The 24713-nt window shown below is 41.3% G+C and overlaps 1 protein-coding gene across 1 annotated transcript in view; it reads right to left on the bottom strand.

Moving 5' to 3' along the window:
• Nucleotides 1-24713, bottom strand: part of PKHD1 (PKHD1 ciliary IPT domain containing fibrocystin/polyductin) — a gene marked incomplete at both ends in the record, with an annotated part of 251755 nt that overhangs the window by 97255 nt on the left and 129787 nt on the right. The window contains 6 exons of the mRNA XM_080615087.1: nucleotides 5154-5349; nucleotides 5814-5991; nucleotides 16311-16557; nucleotides 18238-18373; nucleotides 22565-22699; nucleotides 24512-24611. Coding sequence (XP_080471213.1) covers nucleotides 5154-5349; nucleotides 5814-5991; nucleotides 16311-16557; nucleotides 18238-18373; nucleotides 22565-22699; nucleotides 24512-24611 — 992 coding nt within the window. The remainder of the gene's footprint in view (nucleotides 1-5153; nucleotides 5350-5813; nucleotides 5992-16310; nucleotides 16558-18237; nucleotides 18374-22564; nucleotides 22700-24511; nucleotides 24612-24713) is intronic.

Raw genomic sequence — 24713 nt, forward strand, 5'->3', positions numbered from 1 at the left:
CCACCAAATTGGTCAGGCAGGATTTCCCCTTAGTGAAGCCATGCTGGCTGTCACCAAGCACCTTATTTCATCACCTTATTTCTGTAACTGCTACTCTCTCTGCTGCTATGCCAGAAGGACAGGAGCACATCCACTAGGAGAAGGTTGATTTTTCTCTTTGTGACTGTTACAAAGGACACCTTTTTGCTAAGAACTGACATTTCATTTCATGGAGGACACTGAGCAACCCACATCTGGTCAACTAGGTTTAGTTGAGGTTTAGCTAGCTGGAAGAAGAGACTCATGCCTGTACAACCAGACCCCTGTATCAAATTAACTCCATTCTTTAGGTCTTCCTCCCAGGATTCTCCTTTCCCCCTTAGCAATAAGGCTGGAGAAAATATCTTTGTTTATTTATTTTGCGTATTTTAATATTAGAAACAAACATTCTTAAGGGCCTGTTTTTTCTGCTATACAAAGCAATTACAGAAAAACACAGACTGTAATGGAAGTAAGATCATTCTTTAGGAATTTAGAAAAGACAATAAATGTAATAAATTTTTTATTTTTTTTAAGAACTATGGAAACTGTAAACTGGCTTCTGGCACAGGAGTAATATGAGGTTGAGCCTCAGGCCCTCTTAACAACTCACACATGAGCAGCCTGAGCAAAGTCAGCAGGATGACCCATCTCCATAAAAGTATTGTCTACTGAAAAATGTGTTTGGGATAAATAGAAAGTTTGATAATCCTTTCAGTGATGTTTTCAATAATGTTTGTGTCCCACACTTCAGTTTCAGAAAAAAAACACCAAGAGAAATCTGGAAATGAAGCAAGCCAACACTTCGTTTCATTCCAAAAGAAAATGGTTTAAACATTTCAAAAATGAACAAAAAGGAAACGTCTTTCTGGTTTTTAGCCAACTCTACTATTGCCCAGAGACCTTAACCAAGAAGCAGTACCATGCTGTGGCACCATATGCTCATATTTGTAACAGACTTAAAAAGCTCATAATGTTATTATTGTAATTTACACAGGATATTTTTCCTAAAAACATCCCAGATGTCCCAGTGTGACTTTTTTTCCACCTCCCTTGTTACAATAAATTGGGTTTTTTTGATTCAGGATGGTCATATCATGTGAGGACCACTCTCCTGAAACATGTTCTAGCCGTGTTTCAGTGTTTTACAGAGCCACGCAGCAATCTCAGGCCCCATCCTGTGACCTTTGAGGAATGCTTCTCTCAAGACATAGGGTGCCCCAGAGAAAATCAGGATGATGCTATGAAGACTGAATAATGTCAAAACAAAGTTGATGATATGGAAATGACTGGCATGGGATGCCTCAAGCTTCCTCATCTCCTCTTCACACACCATCCAGCAGGGACATGGAGTTATCTGTCCTTCAATGCCAATTCCTTTAAAAAGGTCTGAGAAGATTATTTTCAAAGGGTTGATTAATAGGGTTTCATGTATGTAGGTAACTGTGAGTATCTGTGTTAACAGAATCATTGCTTAGGTAAAGACACATTCTCCATCACAATTACTTCTCTCCATTCAGCATCCCCTGCATTGTGCCATGCTGAAGCCCAATTTACAAAACTGCAAGCATGAAAAGCATCAGGGCAACTTAACTCCTTTAATCCCCTCCATACGGTACATTTTCTAGCCTTTTGTGTTAGACAAACTTTTTTCCTCCTGCAAAGATAAACAAACAATTGCGTGATGCTAGGCTGTTCTGTATGGAAGGGGGGATGAAGAAAACCTGAGCCTGGCTCAAACTGCTAGCCAAGGTGGCTTCATTCAGCTGCCTTCTTCATTTGAATAACAGTATCTTCTCAGTCATGCGGTTTTCCCTCCCCTTCTCCCCCTTTTTGCCCCTATGCAGGCCTGAGCAAAAGGCTGTGTGAATTCGGGAGCCTGTTTGTGAATGAGCTGGCATCTGATACGTATTTACTGATGTTAATTTTGGATGTAATGCACCCCTGCCACTTCCCCACAGTTTGCCCTAAAAGGCTTTCTGATGGGCACAAAAGCAGGAGGTCAAAAGTAAGTTGACCCCGCCAGAATGTACAATTATAGGAAAGAGGTGGTACACCAGCAGCTGTCGAAACCCCACCGGCAGGGCGAAGTGCTTCCAAAAGTTGAAGGATGACTAATACGCTCGAGCTCTCCCCTCCACCCTGCAAGAGCCGGCTACTTTCTGAAGGAAGAATTATGGCCCTCCCGAGCAGCTGCAATAATTGTCTCCCCATTGTCCCCCAGCCCTCCCTCTGCCACCCCCTACAAGTGCCCATTGTCGGCACGGAGTCAAATGATTATATGCTTGGGCTGATGCTGTTTGCGCCCAGCTGCCTGACTGCTGACACACGAGCAAGGAGAGGGGGGACCCGCGTCTGCTAGACGGGACTCCGACATACCAGACCTTTTACATAAGTCAAACAGGAACAAATGACTCTTTATCAGCTCCTTCTCCCTTTGAAGTGGTGGCTGTTTATAGGCCCTTACAGCTTTTCCTCCTCAGCCCAAGCAAACATCCTCCTTTTGATATGCTACATGCTCATTATCTCTGCCCCATTTAATGATTTTTGATTGAAGGATGGCAGCACAGTTGCCAAGAGGGTAGTTAAAGAGACTCCATGCAGTCAGGACAACAAGAAAGGCTTTCCTTGTGCAGCAGCCTAAATTTGGAGTTTCTTAACAGTGTGTTCTTGTTCTTAGCAGCAGATAAGGGCTGAGCGTGAAATTCTTAATTAAGCAGTAAATAGAGAGTGGGGTGTCAGCAGATGCAGCCTGTAGTCATGGAGACCAAGTCAGATGAAGGAGGGAGCTGAGACTTAGCACTGGCTCCGGGCTTGGGCATGACTGACAGCTGAAGAACCCGACAAAGCTTGTAAATGGGATTAATTAGTTGGGTAATTATTTCATATAGTTAAATGTAAATAAAAAATAATACTAAAAAAACCAGCTTGCAGAGCTAGATAGGAACACATTCTGAAGGCCAAACCTTCAAGCATTGTCCTCTCCAGGTTGGTGGGTGGACTGGTGGGTTTTTAAGGCCAGAGGGACTATTGTGGCAGCTTTCTCTGACCTCCTATGGAGCGTGAATCTAACCTCATGAGGTTTCTAATAGCTTCTTGTAGAGCTGGAGAATATTTCTCTGAAAAGGTGGTCAAACGTCATCTAAGGACTCTGAGTGATGGAAACTCCACCACATGCTATGAGTCTGCTCTGATGGCTAATTATCCTCACCCTCTCAGCCTGCACAGAGGAGATTAGGAGAGAAATTAACTGGCACACCACGGCTAGGAATCTACTTGCTTTGTTTCAGACTTTTAACGCACCAACAGCGTCAGATATTTGGTACCAGACACCGACTTATTGATCTCATTGTGATGAAATTCCTTGCTGAAAATGTTCACAGTATGAATTATACATGATAAATGTTTTTATAAATATCCCCTCATGTACTTTGGATGATTATTTCTGTATTAAAATGAGAAACAATGACCTCTTCATGTAATAAAAATCAAGATGAAAGGAAAGCAAGAAAAGGACAAGAAACCATCCGCGTAGCAAGAGTGACATATGCTGGCCAGATCACTTCCTCCCAGTCCTTCCAAGAATGTCATCTCCTCTACTTTCAACAATAGTAAGAGATCAAGATATAGGTGTCATATTCTTAGCTTTCCCATGCTGCTTTATATATGAAAGTGCAATTCAGGATACACAAACTGAAAAACAGACGACTTTTATATTCAAAAGTACAAATTTACACTGTTATTTGTAAATAACTCATGATCTTGGGTGAGGCTTAGGTACAGCAGCTAGGTTTATACTAGCCAGTCTATTCCTATAACAGAGCCAGGACATGGAACTAAGACAAGGAACCCAATAATCTACATAGCTATATCGCTGGTCAAGTTTCCGTCACAGCTTTGGCCCAGATCAATGGATTGTCCCAGATGGTGACCATTATAGTTTGGGAGTTAACACAGGGCAGGGACGTTTCCTAATCTGAAGCCCGGGTGCATCCAGCTTGTTTTGAGAATAAAATGTTCAGCTGTACAGGCACAAGCTGTGCAATTCATGTTACCTGCAGGACTGGGGATGAATGCAGCAAGTGTGACCCTTAGACTGTAAGGTATGGGCTTCCTTGTTTCTCCTCAGATGTACACTGGGTGATTTTCACAGTTGTCAGACTAAACTCAGTGGGTTGCCTGCCCTCATTTTAGCCATGTTTTTCTCTCCACTGTCCCACTGATTGTTCTAGTTGTTAATTCCTACAGATATCCTACATGAGAAAGTCATTTGTATGCCATCTCATCAGTGCAAATCAAGAGAAATTCATTAAAACTAATGGATTAGATCAGTGACTAAATTTTCTGTTACTGTGAAAATCAGCATCTTTATATTTCAACTTCCCCATATGACAGTCATGAAGAATAAGCTATGCTTCTCAAAGACACTGAAATGTTTCTGTGATTCCTGATTTGATTATTATTAATAATGGTAACAATCATTACCTTGCCTTTTACCTATAGAATTTAAACCCTTATAAAATTATTTGTTTGATAGTGAAAATTGTGGAAAATGTTCTAAATTTAAAAAAATAAATGAAACTTGAATAGATATCAATAAATATCAGATCTTCTTTAAAAAAATTATCATCACACTTCATGATTTAGTGTACAAAGCCAACATTCTCAAATATAAAGACCTATGTCATCTTTGAAAGCTTACAGTCAAATGAAAAATTCTCACCCAGTAATTCTATTGTCTTCAGTGGGCCCAGCCTAGATAGATTGCACATGATTTATTAATGATACATGCGATGTGGGGCCAGCTGACAACAGAGATCATTAGTGGAATTTAATGCCTTTATCTCTCCAAAACACCAATTCAAATTCAACTGATGTCACCCCAACCACTATTTATGAAACAATCCTTTTGTTGATAGATCAGGCACCAAATAGGCCAGATAGAGATGGACCTGATGTGCATACATTTTCCATTTGCTTGATCTTTTTGAAGGACTTCTCACTATTGAAAGGCTATTGAAAGACGGCCTTGTGTCTAAGGCCTTATGTAGTTTAGAGGTTTAGATTTAAAAGACATCAGCTCTGCCAAAGTTCTTGAACAGAAAGGTACATTGCATTCCTTGCATTGCACTTACCCAGATAGGTTAGCTTTCTCAGTCTGCTGTCAAGATACCAGTCACAGCTCCTGTGATGTCCATACGAAGGCAGAGATTGCAGTGGCTGTCCAGTCCTTGTCCCACAGAACACCACAACCTCAGGATTTGCAGGAAGATCTTTGTGTTCCACCAGCACATAATTCCCAGTCATGAAGTTGCTAAATGTCACTGAATACTAGAGAAGAGGGAAATAAAATAAACATGCCTTTGTCTGTGATTGGAGTGCACTCCATGGAGTGGCTTATGAAGGGGTAAAGAGATGGTGCTGCTCACAGTCAACACACTCTTTTGCAAAATGCATGTTGGAAACATGGAAGAAAAATGCAAAATTAAGCAGAAGGCGATAGTGAATGTAGAAAAAATCAGCTCCCCTCATCACCTTTAAAATGTGCAGAATAACAATGTCTTCTGAAAAAACATGATTCCATATGTTTTAATGTAGGAAAACTTTTTTTGGGATTCCTAAGCACCACACTGAACCTTCATCTAAGATGTCCAAAATTCTTTTCCTGATCCAAGTTACTACTGAGACCTTCAGGAACTAGGTCATCATATCTAAGTCTTGACAATATTTTCTCAGTGCATTATTATCTTTTCCAAACATAATTTTTAAATTAAAAATAAAAGTTCCCATGTTACCTGGAGCTGTTTGCTGAGCAAAGGGTTGTCAAATGCCAGTGTGTAAGTCTCTTTATCCAAGAGAAGAACCATCCAGCCATATAGGTTTGATAAAGTATCAGGGACATAATTGACTGTGGTTGTCTTATTCCTACTGTTGATCACAGTTAAATTATAGGGAACGTCTGGAGCTTCTTTTCTAGAAGAAAAAAATATAATCACATCTTTGCACTGAACTGTGTCATTTTCAAATTTTACAGTTCTGTTTTTATTTGAATTACAGTAGTATATGCTGACTTTTCTCAGACTATGATTTCATTTGTGTGGTTCTTTACAAAGAAACAATCTCTGCCTGAAGTACCAAAAAAGAGAGACAAAGGCTGGAGGATTAAAGGTACAGAGGAGCAAAGCTTGTGAAAACAAGAACAACGGCACCAGCCAGGATATCATCTTCTACACTGTCAGAGTATTTTACCATACACCGGACTCATGAGCCTCAGGTTCAACCTTTAGGATCTTTATCCTCATGAAATTTGACAGTTTTCTGATTACTCCGTTACATTTGAGCAGTCAAAAGTTTCATCAAGGCTGAAGGTGCATATCTAAAATGATATTTCTAAATACTAGAATATTACCTTACAGGTAGACATCTAAGCATATTACGAAACCCTTCAAACTCCATATGGCTTACTTACCCAAGACAGACAGTGATAAAACTCATGTCATCCTGTTAATGTGCCTTTTTGCATTTGCAATTTTTAGTTGTTTTTTTCCCTTGCTGGTTTGAAGACAATGCACAATTACAATAGGAATTTTCTTGGAGGAGAATTGCTTGAACACATTTTTTAGTTTTTTACAATCAGTTCTGGGTTGGGGTTTTGGAGGCTGTTACTTTGGAAAAGGACTTTCTGGTTACCCAGAAACATTCAGCCGAGAAACAGCAACAGCAAACAGAAGTGTGAATCAGCAACAAATTACTCAAGCAAAAGATATTGGCAGACCAATGAATCTGACTGGAAGAGTTTATAAAGCTTAAACAGCTTTCATACTACTAATAAACCTTCTCTTATAGGCATTAACTGGACCAGGATATTAGGCTGCTAATTAGGTAAGTAAATGACAACAAGCACATTATTGACACACTTATCAGCACCTGCACAGGTATGCGGGAAAACATTTCTAGCAGCAGAAGCATACCACACATTATGTGGTATAACATAAAACTCTCCTGCACATCAGAAATTGCCTTATTATGTTACAAAGGTGCACATCGCCATGGCAAGTGTTAGAGACCCAAACCCATTTTCTGTGCTAAGTAAATCCATGTGGGGTTTCGGGGATGAGTTCTTTACTCGTTTTATTCTTCGTCACTGGAGAAGTCTGATGAGACACTTTGAATCACTTTTCTCAGGGACTTCTTCCAAGAAGTTTTAAAGACACTTCCTTAATCCTGCCGGCCACACTTGCTGATACAAGCCAGGATGCTACTGGCCTTCTAGGCCTCCTCTTTGATTTAACCTTGGTGACAGGTCCGTACTAGATGAACCATCATGCTTATGAACATTTGGTTCCATCTGCACAGGTTCATACCTATTGTGCAAGGGTACCTCAGAAGGTGGGGTAGTTACAGAGATGCGCCTGCTGTACTGGGCAGGATCTTGTTGCCACTGCCCCACATCCTTTCAGTCACTGTGCTCAGCCAGGTGGAGAAAGGATAGAGAATCCTCTGCATCATGTCCTCTTTCCCTAGGCTTCAAAGCTAAGATAGACTTTTGACAGCTTCAGATGCTATAAGTTAATTGTTGTCAGTCTTTGGGATAGGCAGGGAGTCTTCACTTGAGATTTTTTTGTTTGAAAATGCCATTTATTTAACACCAGAAAGTCTTTCTGAGGAAGGAGTCTTTGCATGTTTTTGTACCATGATAGTCTGGATTCTTTGACCTTCACTTGGAAGTTTGTTCATGACCCAGGAAAGAAACAGAGCAGGAGGTATCATATAGCCTGAAATGTCTTAACCAGAAATGCTGTGTGCTTGCCTTTTACATGCTTTGTTTGAGGTGCTGCCACCCACAAACACACCATACTCCTGGTAGAGTGCCAGCACACCAAAACAAACATTTGGGGAACCTGAAAAACTTTCATATCGTTGTAGAAGTTAACTGGCAACAATGAGCCTCAGACTACATTGAAAGAATGTCAAAGTGCTTTTTTCTTTCACCTCTATGCCAAACAGCCACCAAAATGCAAGTACCCTACAAATGGAATTATCAGCCACAATTAGCACCATTTCCATTTGCCCTAAATAGCCAGTGATTTCACTGTGCCCTAAATAGCCACCAATCTACCTCTCTTTAATGTTAATGAAGCAGAGTAGTGCTTGCACATGCCTATTTCTAATTCAGAGGATCTGAGGGAGCCTGCATGCATCATTAACATGGAGAGCTTCATTATCAGAGGAAAAAGCCTTCCCCTGAACTTCCCCTGGCTTTATTTGAAAGAAACTAGGAGGCAATGGTCTTTATGCAAAATTAACCCTCACTTTAAACTGCTGGAAGCCTTTACAAACTGTAAAGGTAAAAAAAAGGATGACTCACTGAAAAGGCTGTATTTTTATATTGAAGCAGGTTTCAATTAAGGAGCAATTTGCTTTAGAAATATGGCAGGATTACTGGATAGGACTTTACAGTCTGAGCCGCAGTTTACCAATTGTGATTGTATAAACTGTTATGTAATTAAGCTCGAGTGCATTGTGCAGAACTGCACAACATAGACGGGCCACAAAGGATTTGTTAAACCAATCAACAACAGCAAGTAGAACAAATATTAACTCTCCTGTTTATGTTTACCATTAACTTACTTATTCTAAGGGTCCATATCTCTGTGTATGAAGGCAGCTATGTTTAGCTCTAAATGAATCCTATTTGATACATTTGTGTAGTAATCAATCACAATTATCCTTCTTCTAAAACAGGAAACAATATAATATGGAACTTCAAATGGGACACCAAATGTTTATATCAGCAATCCTATTTATTTTTGGCCAAATGGAGGTTAATTCCAAATTACAACCATACCAAACACTTTACAGGTATGATGCTGGGCCCAAACCCAGTTTATTTTATTTTAATTGCCAACAATTAAGAACTTTCAGCTGTTTTCAGTAAATGTGTGTATCTTTGTTGAGAGACCAAAGACATAATTCAAATCTGCCTTGTATTATGAACCCTTACCACCTGAGGGGAAAGGCTTGGGGAAACATCTTGCATACTACTCATAAGCCTGTGCAGCATCTGGCTTGGCTGCCAATACTCCAGGTTGCAGGGTAAATGGAAAGGGGTCCTCCACAGGGAACTAAATCTCTCTTGGCTGCTTTGGTGGGATGTCACAAATGACAGCAATATAGAACAGCAAGAGCTGAACCTCAGAAGTTTATCTGATGTGCTGGTTAACTGGACAGTCAACAGCCAGTGATTTAATATTTGCCTTCCACGTTATGCCACAGGAGCCCTGAGAGGGCTGGGTTATGAGGCCAAGTGAATGTGTAAGTTGCCCGATGTGTGAATACAGTCATATACACAGGAAGGATACACAACCAAAGAGCTCAGAAAGCAACTGAGTATGTACAAATTGAGAGAAGAAGAGCAATTTTAAGGGTGTTTCACAGCAGGTGGATGTTCATCAGAAGGCACTACAGTAAGTAAATATCAAAGGAAAAGCAAAACTAGAGTAACCATTTGAACTCTCTTCAAGACTCAAAGACACAGAGGTAGGGGGTATGCTATTCTTTTCACAGTAACCCATAAGCAGCGGCTGGGTTTGCAGCAACTGAATGCATGCACTACAGGAGAGGATATTAGACCAGATTTAAGAACTAAGGCTATAAAGAAGAAAGTTAATCTTTTCCTCTGCAGCAGACTAGAGAAGAAGGAAGCCATAAAAGGCTTTAGTCAAGACTGGTGCTGAGCAAGTCCTAGGTTTCCACAGTGAGAAGAGGAAAGCAAATGAAAGAGAGCAAGAGGCAAACTTCCTTCTGGTGTGCGCAGCTGCAAAGTGTTTGGAGTCCCCTTTGCCGCAAGGTGCTGCCTGGCTGCCAATTATTCTAATGCTCTCCTCTTGTAAAAATTATGCATAATGTGAAGAAACTTTTAAAGTCACTTAATCATGTTATGACAATTTTTTAATGAAAATTTGTTTTAATATTAATAGAGATTCATAGTTTCATGATAATATGGGTAGCAGTGGCATTTTGAGCAGCCGTATCTAGCCTGCAGCCATGCTATGCAGTGCCATGGCATAAGCTGTTCTTCAGACTACTCAATAACTTTCTCACATATTAATTTATAAAGACTTTTATAAGCTTCAATTACATCTTTAAAAGACATAAAAACCCTCTTTAAAGGGTGCTTACGTGACACATTAGTTTAACTTTCAACTGGACTATATGAAGAAGGCTTTCATTACAGAAATGCAAGCTTAGAAATGGATCTTCATTTTCCATTTCCCAGAAAATGGAGATCCCTATCTCAGATCCAGACAGGGGATCCTTCCTAAAGGTTAGCAATGATGCAACTTCCCTGACGTTTTGTAGGCTAAGAAAGTTAATAATGTGGCTATGGCTAAGCCTTGTCAGTTGCTCTCAGGGTCAGGGAATGACTCCCCTCTCAAAATCCATTACTTGCTCAGCTTTTAAGACTTGTGGACCTTAAATCCATACCTGAAAACTCAAGGTGAAGTGAAAAACCTACCATCTCAGGCGACTCACACTTTTTATTGAGAAGCACGGAGAATGTAACACTCTAGACCAAGAGAGGTCACAGGATACGAGACTGTCTTACTGCTCTTGCCTGAAATCTTGTACAGTGTGACTTCAAACCAGAATGAGGATGTTCTTGTTCTATCACTTTGATGACTACCAAATGTGGGTTCAGTGTTTAAGGCTTGGTCTCAGAGGCTTGTAATCTGTTTTTCACCCCTGGTTTTGATAGCACTCCTGTTTTACCGACTACAGAGCTTTCCACGAGTGGAAAGTACAACTAGCAAGTTGCAGATCTGACAGGTCATATACTCAAGTGCCTGGTAGAGCACAATAGAAAGATTTCTTCCAGAGTAATTTTTAATTCTTTGCTCTACCAGAAACTAAAGAAAGGCAAGTAACAGCACATTCACCTTTTTACTGAGATTAGATGAGTCCAAGAGAATTAGGAAATTGTTCCTGTCACCTGCCTATCTTTATTGTCTCTGCTCAGCCTCTGCCAATTGCTCCTAGTCATGTATTGTTGTTTTAAACTTAAATTATTCCCTTTTTATTGTCTTCAACAGTCTTCAAATACATCTGGACAAAATTCATCCTTTCTTATTTCTCCCCCACCCCTTCATCTTCTAGTTGAGCTATAAATCTTTTATTAATTGATTTTCATTCCTCATCCCCTCCAGCTACCTTCATTCCTCTACCAGGTCCATTCTGAAACTCTGTCCATATGACAGAAACCTCCCTGACCCACAGCATTTACCAGCTGCATGGTGACAGCTTTTCAACTTAACATGATGGTGATTTGGCTGGTAGGAGCTATTCAGGAGAGAGGATCTGGAAGCAGCACAGAGAGGATGCTCATGGTCTCTTGGGTTACCCTGTTAAGTACATAGTCCTCAAGAGGATAGGCTAACAGCTGTTTTCTGCTACTTGGATTGCCAAGTGTCTTTGATGTAAGTTGACTCCCAGCTCATGCAGATGAATAATAAAGAAGGGAAAGAGGGTACTTCTTTGATATAAAAGGTTCGTTGAGAAGTAATTGGTATGACTAATCTAAAACTCTTAAGCAATTTACTGGGAAGACGAAACTTAGGCCAGGGCTCAAACATTTACAGCCTTAAAAGCAATGGTGAAGATGAACTATTTGTACTCCATACTTAACCACCTTTTGATGCAAGGAGGAACAAGATGTATTGAATACCATAGCTATCATGAATTATTATATCACAATTTTGAAAATTGATAATTTAACTGTATGATAATTGATAATTATATGATAACTGATAATTGAATCATATAACAATTTACATTGTGGTAATATCTAAAGGGACTCAAATCACACTACAGGCAATGTTGTGAGAAGCTGCATCCACTCTCATAGCATCAACCTAAAGACCTGGTAGTCCATATATAATCAAGGTAAACATAGACTAGAAAGGGAATGGATTTGCCCGAACATCAAGGATAACTGGTCCAGAAGGACATTTAGCACAGTTGTATTTTGTTCTACCAAGTACCCTTTTTGTTATCACAGCCTTTTGTTTTCATTATGAGAAAAAATAATCACATGCAAAGCCTGCAGGTAGCTGAAATTTTGTAGTTTTCCCCTTCAATGGAACAAGTGATTATTTTTTTAAATTATTGTTCGGGAAGATTTGGGGGTTTTCCCCTCTTTTTTCTAAAGCACACATTATAAGACAGACATGAGGTATTAACAGCTCTCCGAAAGGGCACTTTAGGATTTCTACCTAACCTGAAACAGAAAGAATTGATAATAGTTCAGACTTGTATTTCAAAAAGAATGAGAAATACTGAGCAGGGCACAGGAAGAAAAGCAGGAGTGTTTCTTAGAGCACTAAAAGCCTTTTTCACTTCTGTTCTTTTTGTGCCAGGAAATGCAAGTGTCCTCCCTGGGTAACAGAAGTGGTGACAGTACTTGGCTGAACAGTGGATCCCTTCATCTGACAGCTGCTCAAAGGCAGGAACAAGCCCAGGTTAGGGAGGCAAGAACAGTAACAGAAGTGGGCTGAGACAGCAACTGGGAACTGCACAACCGTCAAAGCTGCTGGGAAAGACCCATCTGCATTCCAAGACTGGATTATTACAAATGTGGCATATGACGAAGCGCCAATAAGAGAATGAACTCTCCAAAGCCATTTTCTATCCCTCTGGGGGAAAAAAAAATAAAAAATAAAAATTCAAAACTGACATTCTGTTGCAAACTTGCAGGAAACATGATTTACTGGGAGTCTGAAGAGATACCATGAAGGAGGACATGTACCCTAAAGCGTTTATATCCATCAAAACAGACAGATCTTCTCCAACAAAAACTGTGTCTTCTCCACTCATGAAGTGTGCGGCTACACCTCTTCTGATATGGTAGCCATTGTCATTACCTGTCTTCCAGCCTTGAGGCTACCTGGCATGGCTTTGCCACATCCATACAATCAAACTCCTTCAGCCTCCAAAACAGCATGAGGACGTCTAAGCTGCCTTAGAAGAAAGGATTTCTCGGGTCCTGTTTACCTCTAACTTGTGCTCATGAGTTGCTTGGGTGTGGGATAGCTGTCCTGGACCAAAACCATGCCAGGGACCATTATGAGCCTTTAACAGTATAAACAGCTGAAAATAGGATGCCTTCATTCTGAAAGAGAGACAGACTTGAATATATGTGTAGATGTTTATGTACAGAAGTGCAAACACTCCCTTTGCTTACAGAAGTCTTATTTCCCCAGTGTAGAAGACAGGTAGAATTAGAACTTGTCATTCATTTCAGGGTTAAAAGACATAAATGCCTACAGATGTTTAAATATGCGTTAAGTGCACAAGTCCCAACTAGAAGGAAGTGCAGCAGGAGAGCCAGGAGACCTTCTTTGATGGATAAGGAGCTGCTCAGGAAAATTTGAAAGAAAAAGGAGGCTTAATAAAAGGTGGAAGCAAGGACAGGCGGCCTGGGAAGAATACAGGGATGCTGTCTGGGAAGCTAGGGACCAGGTTAGGAAAGCTAAGGCCCAGTTAGAATTGAACTTGGCTAGGGATGTTAAGGGTAACAGGAAGGGATTCTATAGGTACGTAGCGAGTAAAAGACAGACTGGGGACAACGTAAGCCCCCTCCGGAAGATATCAGAAGAACTGGCTACCCTGGATTTGGAGAAGGCTGAGGTTCTTAATGACTTCTTTGCCTCGGTCTTCACTGGCAAAGGCTCTGACTGCACCACCGAAGTCTTGGAAGGCGAACACAGGGACTGTGAGAATGAGGACCCTAGGCCCACTGTAGGAGAGGATCTGGTTCGAGACCATCTTAAAAAACCTAAACGTACACAAGTCCATGGGATCTGATGAAATCCATCCGTGGGTCCTGAAGGAGCTGGTGAATGAAGTTGCTAAGCCACTGGCCATCATATTTGAAAAATCATGGCAGTTGGGTGAAGTTCCCAATGACTGGAAAAAGGGAAATATAACCCCCATTTTCAAGAAGGGGAAAATGGATGACCCAGGGAATTACAGACCAGTCAGTCTCACCTCTGTGCCTGGCAAAATCTTAGAGCACATTCTCCTGGAAGGCATGCTAAGGCACATGAAAAACAAGGAGGTGGTTGGTGACAGCCAGCATGGCTTCACTAAGGGGAAATCCTGCCTGACCAATTTGGTGGCCTTCTATGATGGGGCTACAGAACTGATGGGCAGGGGTAGAGTAGCTGATGTCATCTACCTGGACTTCTGCAAAGCGTTCGAAACAGTCCCACAAGACATCCTTGTCTCTAAATTGGACAGACATCAATTTGATATGTGGACCACTCGGTGGATAAAGAACTGGCTGGATGGCCGCACGCAAAGAGTTGTGGTCAATGGCTTGAGGTCTGGCTGGAGACCAGTAACGAGTGGTGTCCCTCAGGGATCGGTGTTGGGACCGGTCTTGTTCAACATCTTTGTCGGTGACATGGACAGTGGGATTGAGTGCGCCCTCAGCAAGTTTGCCAATGACACCAAGCTGTGTGGTTCAGTTGATACGCCGGAGGGAAGGGCTGCCATCCAGAGGGACCTTGACACGCTTGTGAGGTGGGCTGATGCCAACCTTATGAAGTTTAACCATGCCAAGTGCAAGGTCCTACACCTGGGTCAGAGCAATCCCAGGCACAGCTACAGGTTGGGCAGAGAAGAGATTCAGAGCAGCCCTGCAGAGAAGGACTTGGGGGTGTTGGTCGATGAGAAAATGAACATGAGCTGGCTTCAGTGTGCGCTCGCAGCCCAGAAAGCCAACCGTATCCTGGGCTGCATCAAAAGGAGCGTGACCAGCAGGTCGAAGGAGGTGATCCTGCCCCTCTAGTCTGCTCTTGTGAGACCTCACTTGGAGTATTGTGTGCAGTTCTGGTGTCCTCAACATAAAAAGGACATGGAACTGTTGGAACAAGTCCAGAGGAGGCCACGAGGATGATCAGGGGACTGGAGCACCTCCCGTATGAAGATAGGCTGAGAAAGTTGGGACTGTTCAGCCTGGAGAAGAGAAGGCTGCATGGAGACCTCATAGCAGCCTTCCAGTATTTGAAGGGGGGCTATAAGGGTGCTGGGGATGGACTATTCATCAGGGACTGTAGTGAAAGGACAAGGGGTAACAGGTTAAAACTTAAACAGGGGAAGTTTAGATTGGATATAAGGAAGAAGTTCTTTACTGTAAGGGAGGTGAAGCACTGGAATGGGTTGCCCAGGGAGGGTGTGAATGCTCCATTCCTGGCGGTGTTCAAGGCCAGGTTGGACAGAGCCTTGAGTGGCATGGTTTAGTGTGAGGTGTTCCTGCCCCTGGCAGGGGGGCTGGAACTAGATGATCTTAAGGTCCTTTCCAACCCTAACTATTCTATGATTCTATAATTCTATGATTCTAAGTGACTAAATGCCTGTTAGAATCATTAGAATCGTAGTAAGTACCATCAGTAGAAGCCTAAAAATTCAGCTGACTTACACCTAAGAGAAAGATCAGAGAAACAGAGAGATAGCTGCTTCAGCTGTCCCAAGCAATCAAAAACTTTGGTGTGAGATGTTAGATCTAACACAGCATCTCCAGGAGATCCTTGCCCTTCTGCAAAGTTTGCAATTTGCCCAGTAAATCTCTGATTGTTTGGGGCTTGGTCATCAACCTCACTTTGAGCATCAGTGTCTACCTTGAGCTGGACTCTTTTTTGCAAAGGCCAGTTTATATACCCCTGGTAATTCAGAGAGCGTCAAAACAGCAACACACTACAGCCTTCACTTCAAGGTCCTCCTAACACAGGCAGAATTACCTATGGTCAGGAATCAAGACTATAGATAATATATCAAGATAAGAAAGATAAGTAGCTTGCTGAGAATATCAGAAAAAGATTGAACTTGGTAAGTTGTATCTAAATTAATAAATAAAATAAGTCAAAGACTGTTCTCTGGCCTGGAGGCCAACTGGCATGCATAATTCTCATAGCTGTCTATGCAACTAAGTTCATTCCTAAAACCATGATGCCTACATCCAAATTGACAGCTGGGGGTGGTCCTCCTGCTATGTCTGAAACCATGCCTGAGAACTATCTGGGTGAGAAAAACGTAGCCAGAATAAAACCAGCTCCAGAGAACATATGGACAACAACATGAGCTGATGTATGCCAGTGCTCAGGCTTTTAACTTGGTTTAGGATCCAGCAGAGAGGCAGGAGTCCTGGGACTGTGTCCAGAGGTAGCAGCTCAATACATAACATTAGCAAGGAACACCCATGCCGACTTTTTGTAAGTGGAATGGTTACTTACAAATGAAGAGACATACGGTGGAAAACAAGGTCACTGCCACAAACACTGCCGCCAGAGGCTTGACTGAAGTTGGCACTGGCTGTGCAAGATACCGCAAGGACATCTGTGGAAGGGAGGAGATGACTTCCTTTCTGCCCCGTGACAGAGCCATCCAGATCCTCAAGGATGGCAGAATGAGGAAAGGGAAAGGACACTTGGAAAGGTGAGTTGATGAAGGTCAGACGTTCCGCTCTGACTGTAAACCCACCTGGAAGGAACAAGCAGCATTTCAGAAACAGACTGACCTCCTCAAGACGTCAAGTTACCTCTGGAGAAAAAGAAATCAGCTTCATTTCACCTTCACTTTGGAAAAATGTCTGCTGAGTCAACAAGAAGGGGACATTCAGGAAAATAAACAGATAAATAGAGATATTTGCAGGAATTGTCATTACTATGGACAGGTCCAACCTGTTGTGACAGTAATTGTGGTTACATATTCTCTGATCCAGGTGCTGGTCCTGGTCCTACCGGCATCTCCCCAGTGACTCCAAACACTTCTTCACAAGTCCCATTGCCAAAAGTTAACAGTCTCCAAAACAGCCAAAACAGTGATTCTTATAGATCCTTTCTGCTTTGTTTATAAGATAAGTTCTTTAGAGATAAAGACTGTTTCTGTGTGTGTAAATATACTTGTGTGCACATGTACAGTACCTGACACAACAAAGCTTGGCTGAAAAGTATGGTTGAAGGATCTTTCCATTACCGTGACACAGACAGCTACAAAAAGGAGGAATATTCATGGGGGTTAAAGCACAGGAAGTTTTTGAACACATTAATATTTCCAGAAATGTCAGAAAATCATTGCCCCATGGACCATAACAAGGCAGCTTTGGCATGAATGTTCATGCACCACACTGATTCCTATTCGATTATCCTATTCTCAGTTGTAGCCTCTGTAAGTCAGATTTTACTATTCTTCCTGTCCTTTGATCTCTCCTCCTGAAGTCTTTTTCTCTGTCATGCTTTGTAGGGCAGTATTCATTTATATAAAAATATATTTAAGAGGTAATTGCAATTGGAACATTCTTCAAAGACCTTTCGGATAACTCTTCTTCAAAGCTCAAAAGGATGCTTAGCTTACACATTATCTTAGGCAAATTCACCTAAGGTTTATGCTGGCCTGAGGTAGCAGCTTGGTGAAATTCTGTGAGGTTGTGTCATAGCTATTAAAGAAATCATCACTCTAGAAATTCTACTTCCCAAAATGAAGAAGCAAAAATAAGTCAGTGTATAAAACTACCTTCTGCTGAGAAAATTAAATCAGTGAAAAAATAAGGCTACCTTTGTCTTAAAAATATATGTGATATGTGGCTTCAACTAAGTGATAAAGCTAATTCCAAGAAAAGCAGCTCTGGTTCAGCCCACCAGCAATATCAATAAAATGCACATGCTAAAGAAGGTGAGTATCGTTGAAAACTGCTTGTTACGCATCTCTCTACAAGCCTAGCTCAGGAATTTTCTCAGTTCATCTGAGCTACACACATAGCACAGCATTTATCTTACATCTACATATCATCGTCTCATGCCCCACCTCCCTGTGAATGGGGAAGAACTATTAATCATCTGTCCCTGTTGGGGAAGTGAACCATAGAGAGTGACACTTCTGAAAACTATTAATACAGTGAAACCTAAGGAGAGCAGGTATGCAAATACCTCCAAACCTAGCTCTTGATAATTCATTTACAGCAAATGTTGTGACAAGACTACAGAAGCAAAACTATGCTAGTTTTATGCCAGTACTCTTTGTCATTATATGGTGCTTTTTGTAAGATTCAGCTGAAATATCAGTGGTTGTCTGTGAAAATTATGAACTTCTAAACATCTGAATCTGAAATATGATGAAGCTGGGGACTGTGGAAACCCTGCTAAATAAGTATGTCAGACTCACCCTGCCCTAGGTAGCAGCCAGAACAAGTCTTGATCGCTGTGCAAGTGTTCGCATCAAAGTTCCTGAAAGCTGTGTTGGAGATGAATAGCTGGTATCTTTTGGGAGTTTGTAGTCCTGCTGACATACAGGTCCTATCCTGCAATGAAGAAATGAAGAGCACTGGGAAACACCACCATGTGAATCTCCAAGTCTAATGAGTTCAGGATGCAGCAGCTGGGACACAATTATGTGACTGTACTCAAGACCATGGTTGTGGGGCAATGTATGCTGTTTGAAGGACAAATCTGAGCTATTGCTTTGCAAATCCTGACAAGTAACATCTGTTTAACTCACCATTTGCAGTATGTGGTAGTATTACATTCAGAACAGTGATTGCCTTATTTGCTTTGTCCAGGTTGTTGTGTAGTAATTACAGTTGGACATTTGAAGGGAAAGGAAATTGCACGTTCCCTGGGAGGAAAGGAAGAATCTGCCTGGTAGGCACAGTGAGCAGATTTGCTTACAGCCCTCTTTACCTAGTCTTGTCCAGCAGGAAGGAAATTTCCCTTCTCTGCAAAGATAATTGTTCTAATTTCTATTCTAAGAAAAAACTGACTGCTGATATTCAAAGCCCTCTTGTGTGATTTAGGATGGGGGGAAAGCATTTAAGCTAGGCTCTCTTCAAAGCTGTAGTTGACTTCAGGGTCTATCAGAGCAAGAAGTAGAAAGTTTCCCAACAAGGGAGGTTGTGAATGCTCCATCCTTGGCGGTGTTCAAGGCCAGGTTGGATGAGGCCTTGGGTGACACGGTTTAGTGTGAGGTGTCCCTGCCCATGGCAGGGGTTTGGAACTAGATGATCTTAAGGTCCTTTCCAACCCTAACTGTTCTATGATTCTATGATTCTAACATCAAGGTATCCTAAAGTTTAAGTGATTGCAAACACAATGGAAAAACTAGCTTTTGTGGTGATTGTAGGCCATGACACAGGGAAAGTGCATGTCACTGCTAATTTGCAGATTATTTCTTCAGTGTCATTCAGAGACAGTAGCTCCATCACTTTTTTCACTCAGAGGCCTAAACATCTGGTCCTTGCCCTTAGGACATCTTCGAAGTCACTGTTAAGGAGAAATTCCTGGCTTCTGCTAACAAATTAGTCAGAAAATCTCTATTATGTTTTTGCTTACACTTGCCTGTTTTTTACACCCCACCCCCTCTCTCTTTTATTATTATTATTTTAATTATTTTATTTTATTTTATTTTATTTAAATGGCAAATAGGAAAAGGGTGTGAAATAATAGCTCCTTCCTGTGGTATGCCACCTGTGTCAGACCTACTGCTTTTTCAGGAAGGAATGCCTCTCCTCAAAAGGCTCCACAAGGACGAGCTGCTTTATGAAAGCATGGAGAAGGCTGCTGAATGTCTAGGAAGCTAACAAAAGTCTTTCGCTTCATTTTACAGGCCCTGAAATATAACCCTGCCACTAAAAATTTAAGTGATCAAAGCCCCAGTTTTTAAATGCCCTGATATTTTCAGTAAACAATCTTGGTTTAAAGTGTTTCTTTCAGAAACTGGAAGGGCTAGAAGAGAAGAACATCCAAGGTTCCCCTTAAATTAATGTAATAAAGTTTTAATTGATATTAAAGAGACATCATTATTAAAGGGAGAATTACATAAATTAAGATGTAAATTATGACAAGGAGGCTCTTATCATGAGATAATCAAAGATAATCACCCCCCTGGGGTACCGTAAGAAACAAGGCACAGCTGAGCGCCTCTAAATCTCTTAACAAGTACAACATTGGAGCCCTTCCATGGATCCTGCAAAGCAAAAACAAAGACATCCACCCTTTGGTGTCTGACAGAAATTCATTGTGTCACTGGGATGCTGCAAGGTTGGACTGGTGAAACCAGGATTTGATCTGAGATACATACTTTCAATAGACATACTACAGATGTTTCATCTGTGAGCTTCTAAAGAAAACTCATTTAAAACTCTTTTTCTGTCAGTCAGAGAGAAAATTAATTTCATAAACAACAACAGAAAACTGAACAGGGCAAAAAAAAAGACCTCAAAATCATGAACAAGCAGCTGTGGCTAGTTGTAAGTAAAATTCCATTGTTATCCACGTTATTAATCTGTTAACAACCAGGTAGCACCCAAAGGACTTTGTCTAGCTGCCTAAAGAAATAATGAAAGATCATATTTACTGCATAAAGATGCTACATTTTGATGACATTTTTTCTTCTCAAGTAAAAAAGAAACACTTTGTCTTCCAAGTGGACTGATGATGGTATGAGAGAGCAGAGGAAAGTGAAGTGTTAAATAGGATACAAATCAAATCTGTTGCTCCCCATGATTATTCTCAAATCACTAAACTAAACCTAGTTAAGTATGGTTAAATGGTGCCTGTTTATTATAGTAAAAGTTATATAGGAATTTATGTTAGAAAATCTTGTTTAAAAAAAAAAATTCTCTCAGAAATTCAGGTTCTGTAAAATTCCAAGGTTTTTCGGAGACCATGTCACTGACAGTGGGATTGAGTGCACCCTCAGCAAGTTTGCTGATGACACCAAACTGTGTGGTTCTCTTGATACGCTGGAGGGAAGGAATGCCAACCAGAGGGACCTCGACACACTTGTGAGGTGGGCTGATGCCAACCTTATGAAGTTTAACCATGCCAAGTGCAAGGTCCTACACCTGGGTCAGAACAATCCCAGGCACAGCTACAGGTTGGGCAGAGAAGAGATTCAGAGCAGCCCTGCAGAGAAGGACTTGGGGGTGTTGGTCGATGAGAAAATGAACATGAGCTGGCTTCAGTGTGCGCTCGCAGCCCAGAAAGCCAACCGTATCCTGGGCTGCATCAAGAGGAGCGTGACCAGCAGGTCGAAGGAGGTGATCCTGCCCCTCTAGTCTGCTCTCGTGAGACCTCACTTGGAGTATTGTGTGCAGTTCTGGTGTCCTCAACATAAACAGGACATGGAACTGTTGGAACAAGTCCAGAGGAGGCCACGAGGATGATCAGGGGACTGGAGCACCTCCTGTATGAAGATAGGCTGAGAAAGTTGTGTCTGTTCAGCCTGGAGAAGAGAAGGCTGCGTGGAGACCTCATAGCAGCCTTCCAGTATCTGAAGGGGGCCGACAAGGATGCTGGGGATGGACTATTCATCAGGGACTGTAGTGATAGGACAAGGGGTAACAGGTTAAAACTTAAACAGGGGAAGTTTAGATTGGATATAAGGAAGAAGTTCTTTACTGTAAGGGTGGTGAAGCACTGGAATGGGTTGCCCAGGGAGGGTGTGAATGCTCCATCCCTGGCGGTGTTCAAGGCCAGGTTGGAGAGAGCCTTGAGTGGCATGGTTTAGTGTGAGGTGTTCCTGCCCCTGGCAGGGGGGTTGGAACTAGATGATCTTAAGGTCCTTTCCAACCCTAACTATTCTATGATTCTACATCAATCTTGTAAAAACACACGTGTACGGAAAAAAATTAACAATTGTCTAACTACAGTCCCTCAGCTCCCAAGTTGAAGAGAAGTGTGATTTTCTTTCTACTTTTGAATGATGTTTTATAAAGAATATACATGAATCTGTAGTATAATATATAACCTTTTAATAGTTCTAAATTCAAATAGAAAAAAATCAGAGTTCTTGTTTCAAATTTGTTTTTAAAAAAGTCATCAAAATTTTCATATTGAAATTAAAAGGTATTTGGAAAAAAATGCTGGATTTTTTGTGCTGAATGTAATCTCTGGTTTCTCAGTGACTGATATTTTTCAACTCAACCATCAGCTGGTATGAATGAAGCATCTGAAAAATTATGCAGGATCCAGGTTATCAAATGCGTTTTCTCTTCTGCTGCTGCCAGCAGAAGCAACAAAATCGTTTGTTCTAGAAGGTTACGAGAGAGGTGCCAATGCTCCAAGTTTCTCTGCTTCATCACCAAATTAATGTCCCTTGCAGGTGTTGCTGCTGAATCATAGAATCACAGAATCACATTCCAGTCATAGGGTTGGAAGAGACCTTAGAGCTCATCCAGTTCCATCCACCTGCTAAAGTCACGGACACCTTCCTCTAGACCAGGTTGCTCAAAGTCCCATTCAAGCTGGCACTGAATGCTTCAAAGCATCACTGAAGGCATCATTTTTCCAAGGCGTGGAAGACAGCTGAGGGCAAGCCAAACAGATCAGTGCCCAAACCTCATCTTGGAGCTGGGCTTATTTACCTTTACACACAAACCAGCTGCCATGGAGAAGCGGCTGTTCTTCAGGTTGCTTGCTTTTTTCTCCAAATTCCTGTTTCAAGGGTCACTGTGCAACTTAAGAGACATTGAAATAATTCCTGTAGTGCTTACCTTTTTCCCAATGTGTCCAGCTAAAACACTATCAGCTACAGAAGTGTTTCCCAAGCTTTCTACAATGTCAATGCCAAAGTCTTTGCAAGCATAAATCTGGAACTTTTGGAGTTCAAGGTTGCTGCTACTGAAAATCTATATAAAAACATAATAAAAGAACAATAGTTAGAAAAATAAGTATGATTTATAATTATGATTTACTTATAATATAATAGGGAAAGTGCAAAAACACATGAAAGTGTTGAATGTGTATTCAGTATTTGAGCATCTCCCCTTAATTTCTTATTTCTGCTTTTAATTAAAAATCATAGAATCACAGAATCATAGAATAGTTAGGGTTGCAAAGGACCTTAAGGTCATCTAGTTCCAACCCTCCTGCCATGGGCAGGGACACCTCACACTAAACCATGCTACCCAAGGCTCTGTCCAACCTGGCTTTGAACACCGCCAGGGATGGAGCATTCACAACCTCCCTGGGCAACCCATTCCAGTGCCTCACCACCCTCTCAGTAAAGAATTTCTTCCTTATATCCAATCTACACTTCCCCTGTTTAAGTTTGAACCCGTTACCCCTTGTCCTATCACTACAAAATTCTTTATATACTGTCAACTTATTTTTGTGTTAAAAGAGAAAAGGAATAGTATGCAAGAAAAATCAAAACTGAGATTCAGTAATAGGGTACAAGTGCTTTAAATATTTTAGGATTTATTACTGGAAAGAATAGAAAGGTAAAGATGTTAATGTTTGTAGCAGAAAGATGCTTTGAAAATAACCAGAGGTATTGCTTTCAGTGATCTAACAGCGAGAAGACTGTTCCTAGAGGGTGTCCATGGAAAGAAGCAGAAAAAACTGTTATTCATGTATGCTAGGTCAGTAACAAAGAAAGAAATTGCAAGCTAAACTAAGAAAAACACAAAAACAAAACTGCAAAGCATCCTTTCATTTTACTTCTTTTCATAGAAATAAGCTTTTCCAGAAAGACAATGCACCAGCTTGAAAAGAAAGCCCACACTGAACAATTAGACACCTTCAAAAGAAGAGCTGTAAAATGGGTTAGACTATAGAACACGCCTTACAGAGAAACACATACAATCAGTTCAGGTCATCAAACAGGTGTTAAAAGGATCAGATCCTCCAAGCACTGGGAAGAAAATATCAGATAATAAAGCCTGGTGTGGGTTTTTTAATCAGTGATAGGCAAAAAATCTTCCCTGTGAGGGTGGTGAGGCCCTGGCACAGGTTGCCCAGAGAAGCTGTGGCTGCCCCATCCCTGGCAGTGTTCAAGGCCAGGTTGGACGGGACTTGGAACAACCTGGTCTAGTGGAAGGTGCCCCTGCCTATGGCAGGGGGTTGGAACTGAATGAGCTTTAAGGTCCCTTTCAACCAAAACCATTCTATGGTTCTATGATTCTGTGATGGTAGGCTACAATTGCTGTGAAATGAAGCTGTAAAAATTAAAATAACAACAACAACAAAGAAAAAAGGAGCAAATTTTTAACATGGGTGAAAAAAATCCTGTGGAAACCATTAGCTATATGAAGGCAACAGATCCTCTATCAAGTGCAATCTCTAAGAAGAGCTCAGATGCACTGAGAGGATATTTTTGGCTGTATGATTTAGTAGAAGGTGTCTGTGTCCATGGCAGGGAGGTTGGAACTAGATGATTGTTAAAGTCCCTTCTAACCCGAACCATTCTATGATTCTGTGTTTATAGTGGCAGAAAGATGCTAGCTGCTTACAGAGGACACTGGCTGCTGATGAAAGCAGCACTGATTCTGCACTGAAGCAGGAAGAACTCACAGAAATTGTGTTTCTGGCTTAATCACCAAACTAGAAGCCTTCATCTGAGGGACATGGACATACAGATACAAAAGCTGACGTCAATGTAGAGGTCATATACTTCTAAAGATCCTGAGCATTGCAGAGGTCAGTCAGGACAAACGCACCTGTGCTCCACCTTGGCAGCTCCAGGCTCTGAAGCTGTTGAACTGAACAGGTCTGTTTGGGCTGTCTGGCAAATACTCTGGATATACCAGCAACCCATACCTGTTTAAGAAAGAACGCAAAGGAGACTGTTTCTTTACAGTACCTGTATTCATGAGCAGATTTTCTTATTAATCATTTCAATATCCAGAATCTTACATCTGT

This window comes from Psittacula echo, assembly GCF_963264785.1.
Source record: "Psittacula echo genome assembly, chromosome: 4".
Lineage (NCBI taxonomy): Eukaryota > Metazoa > Chordata > Aves > Psittaciformes > Psittacidae > Psittacula > Psittacula echo.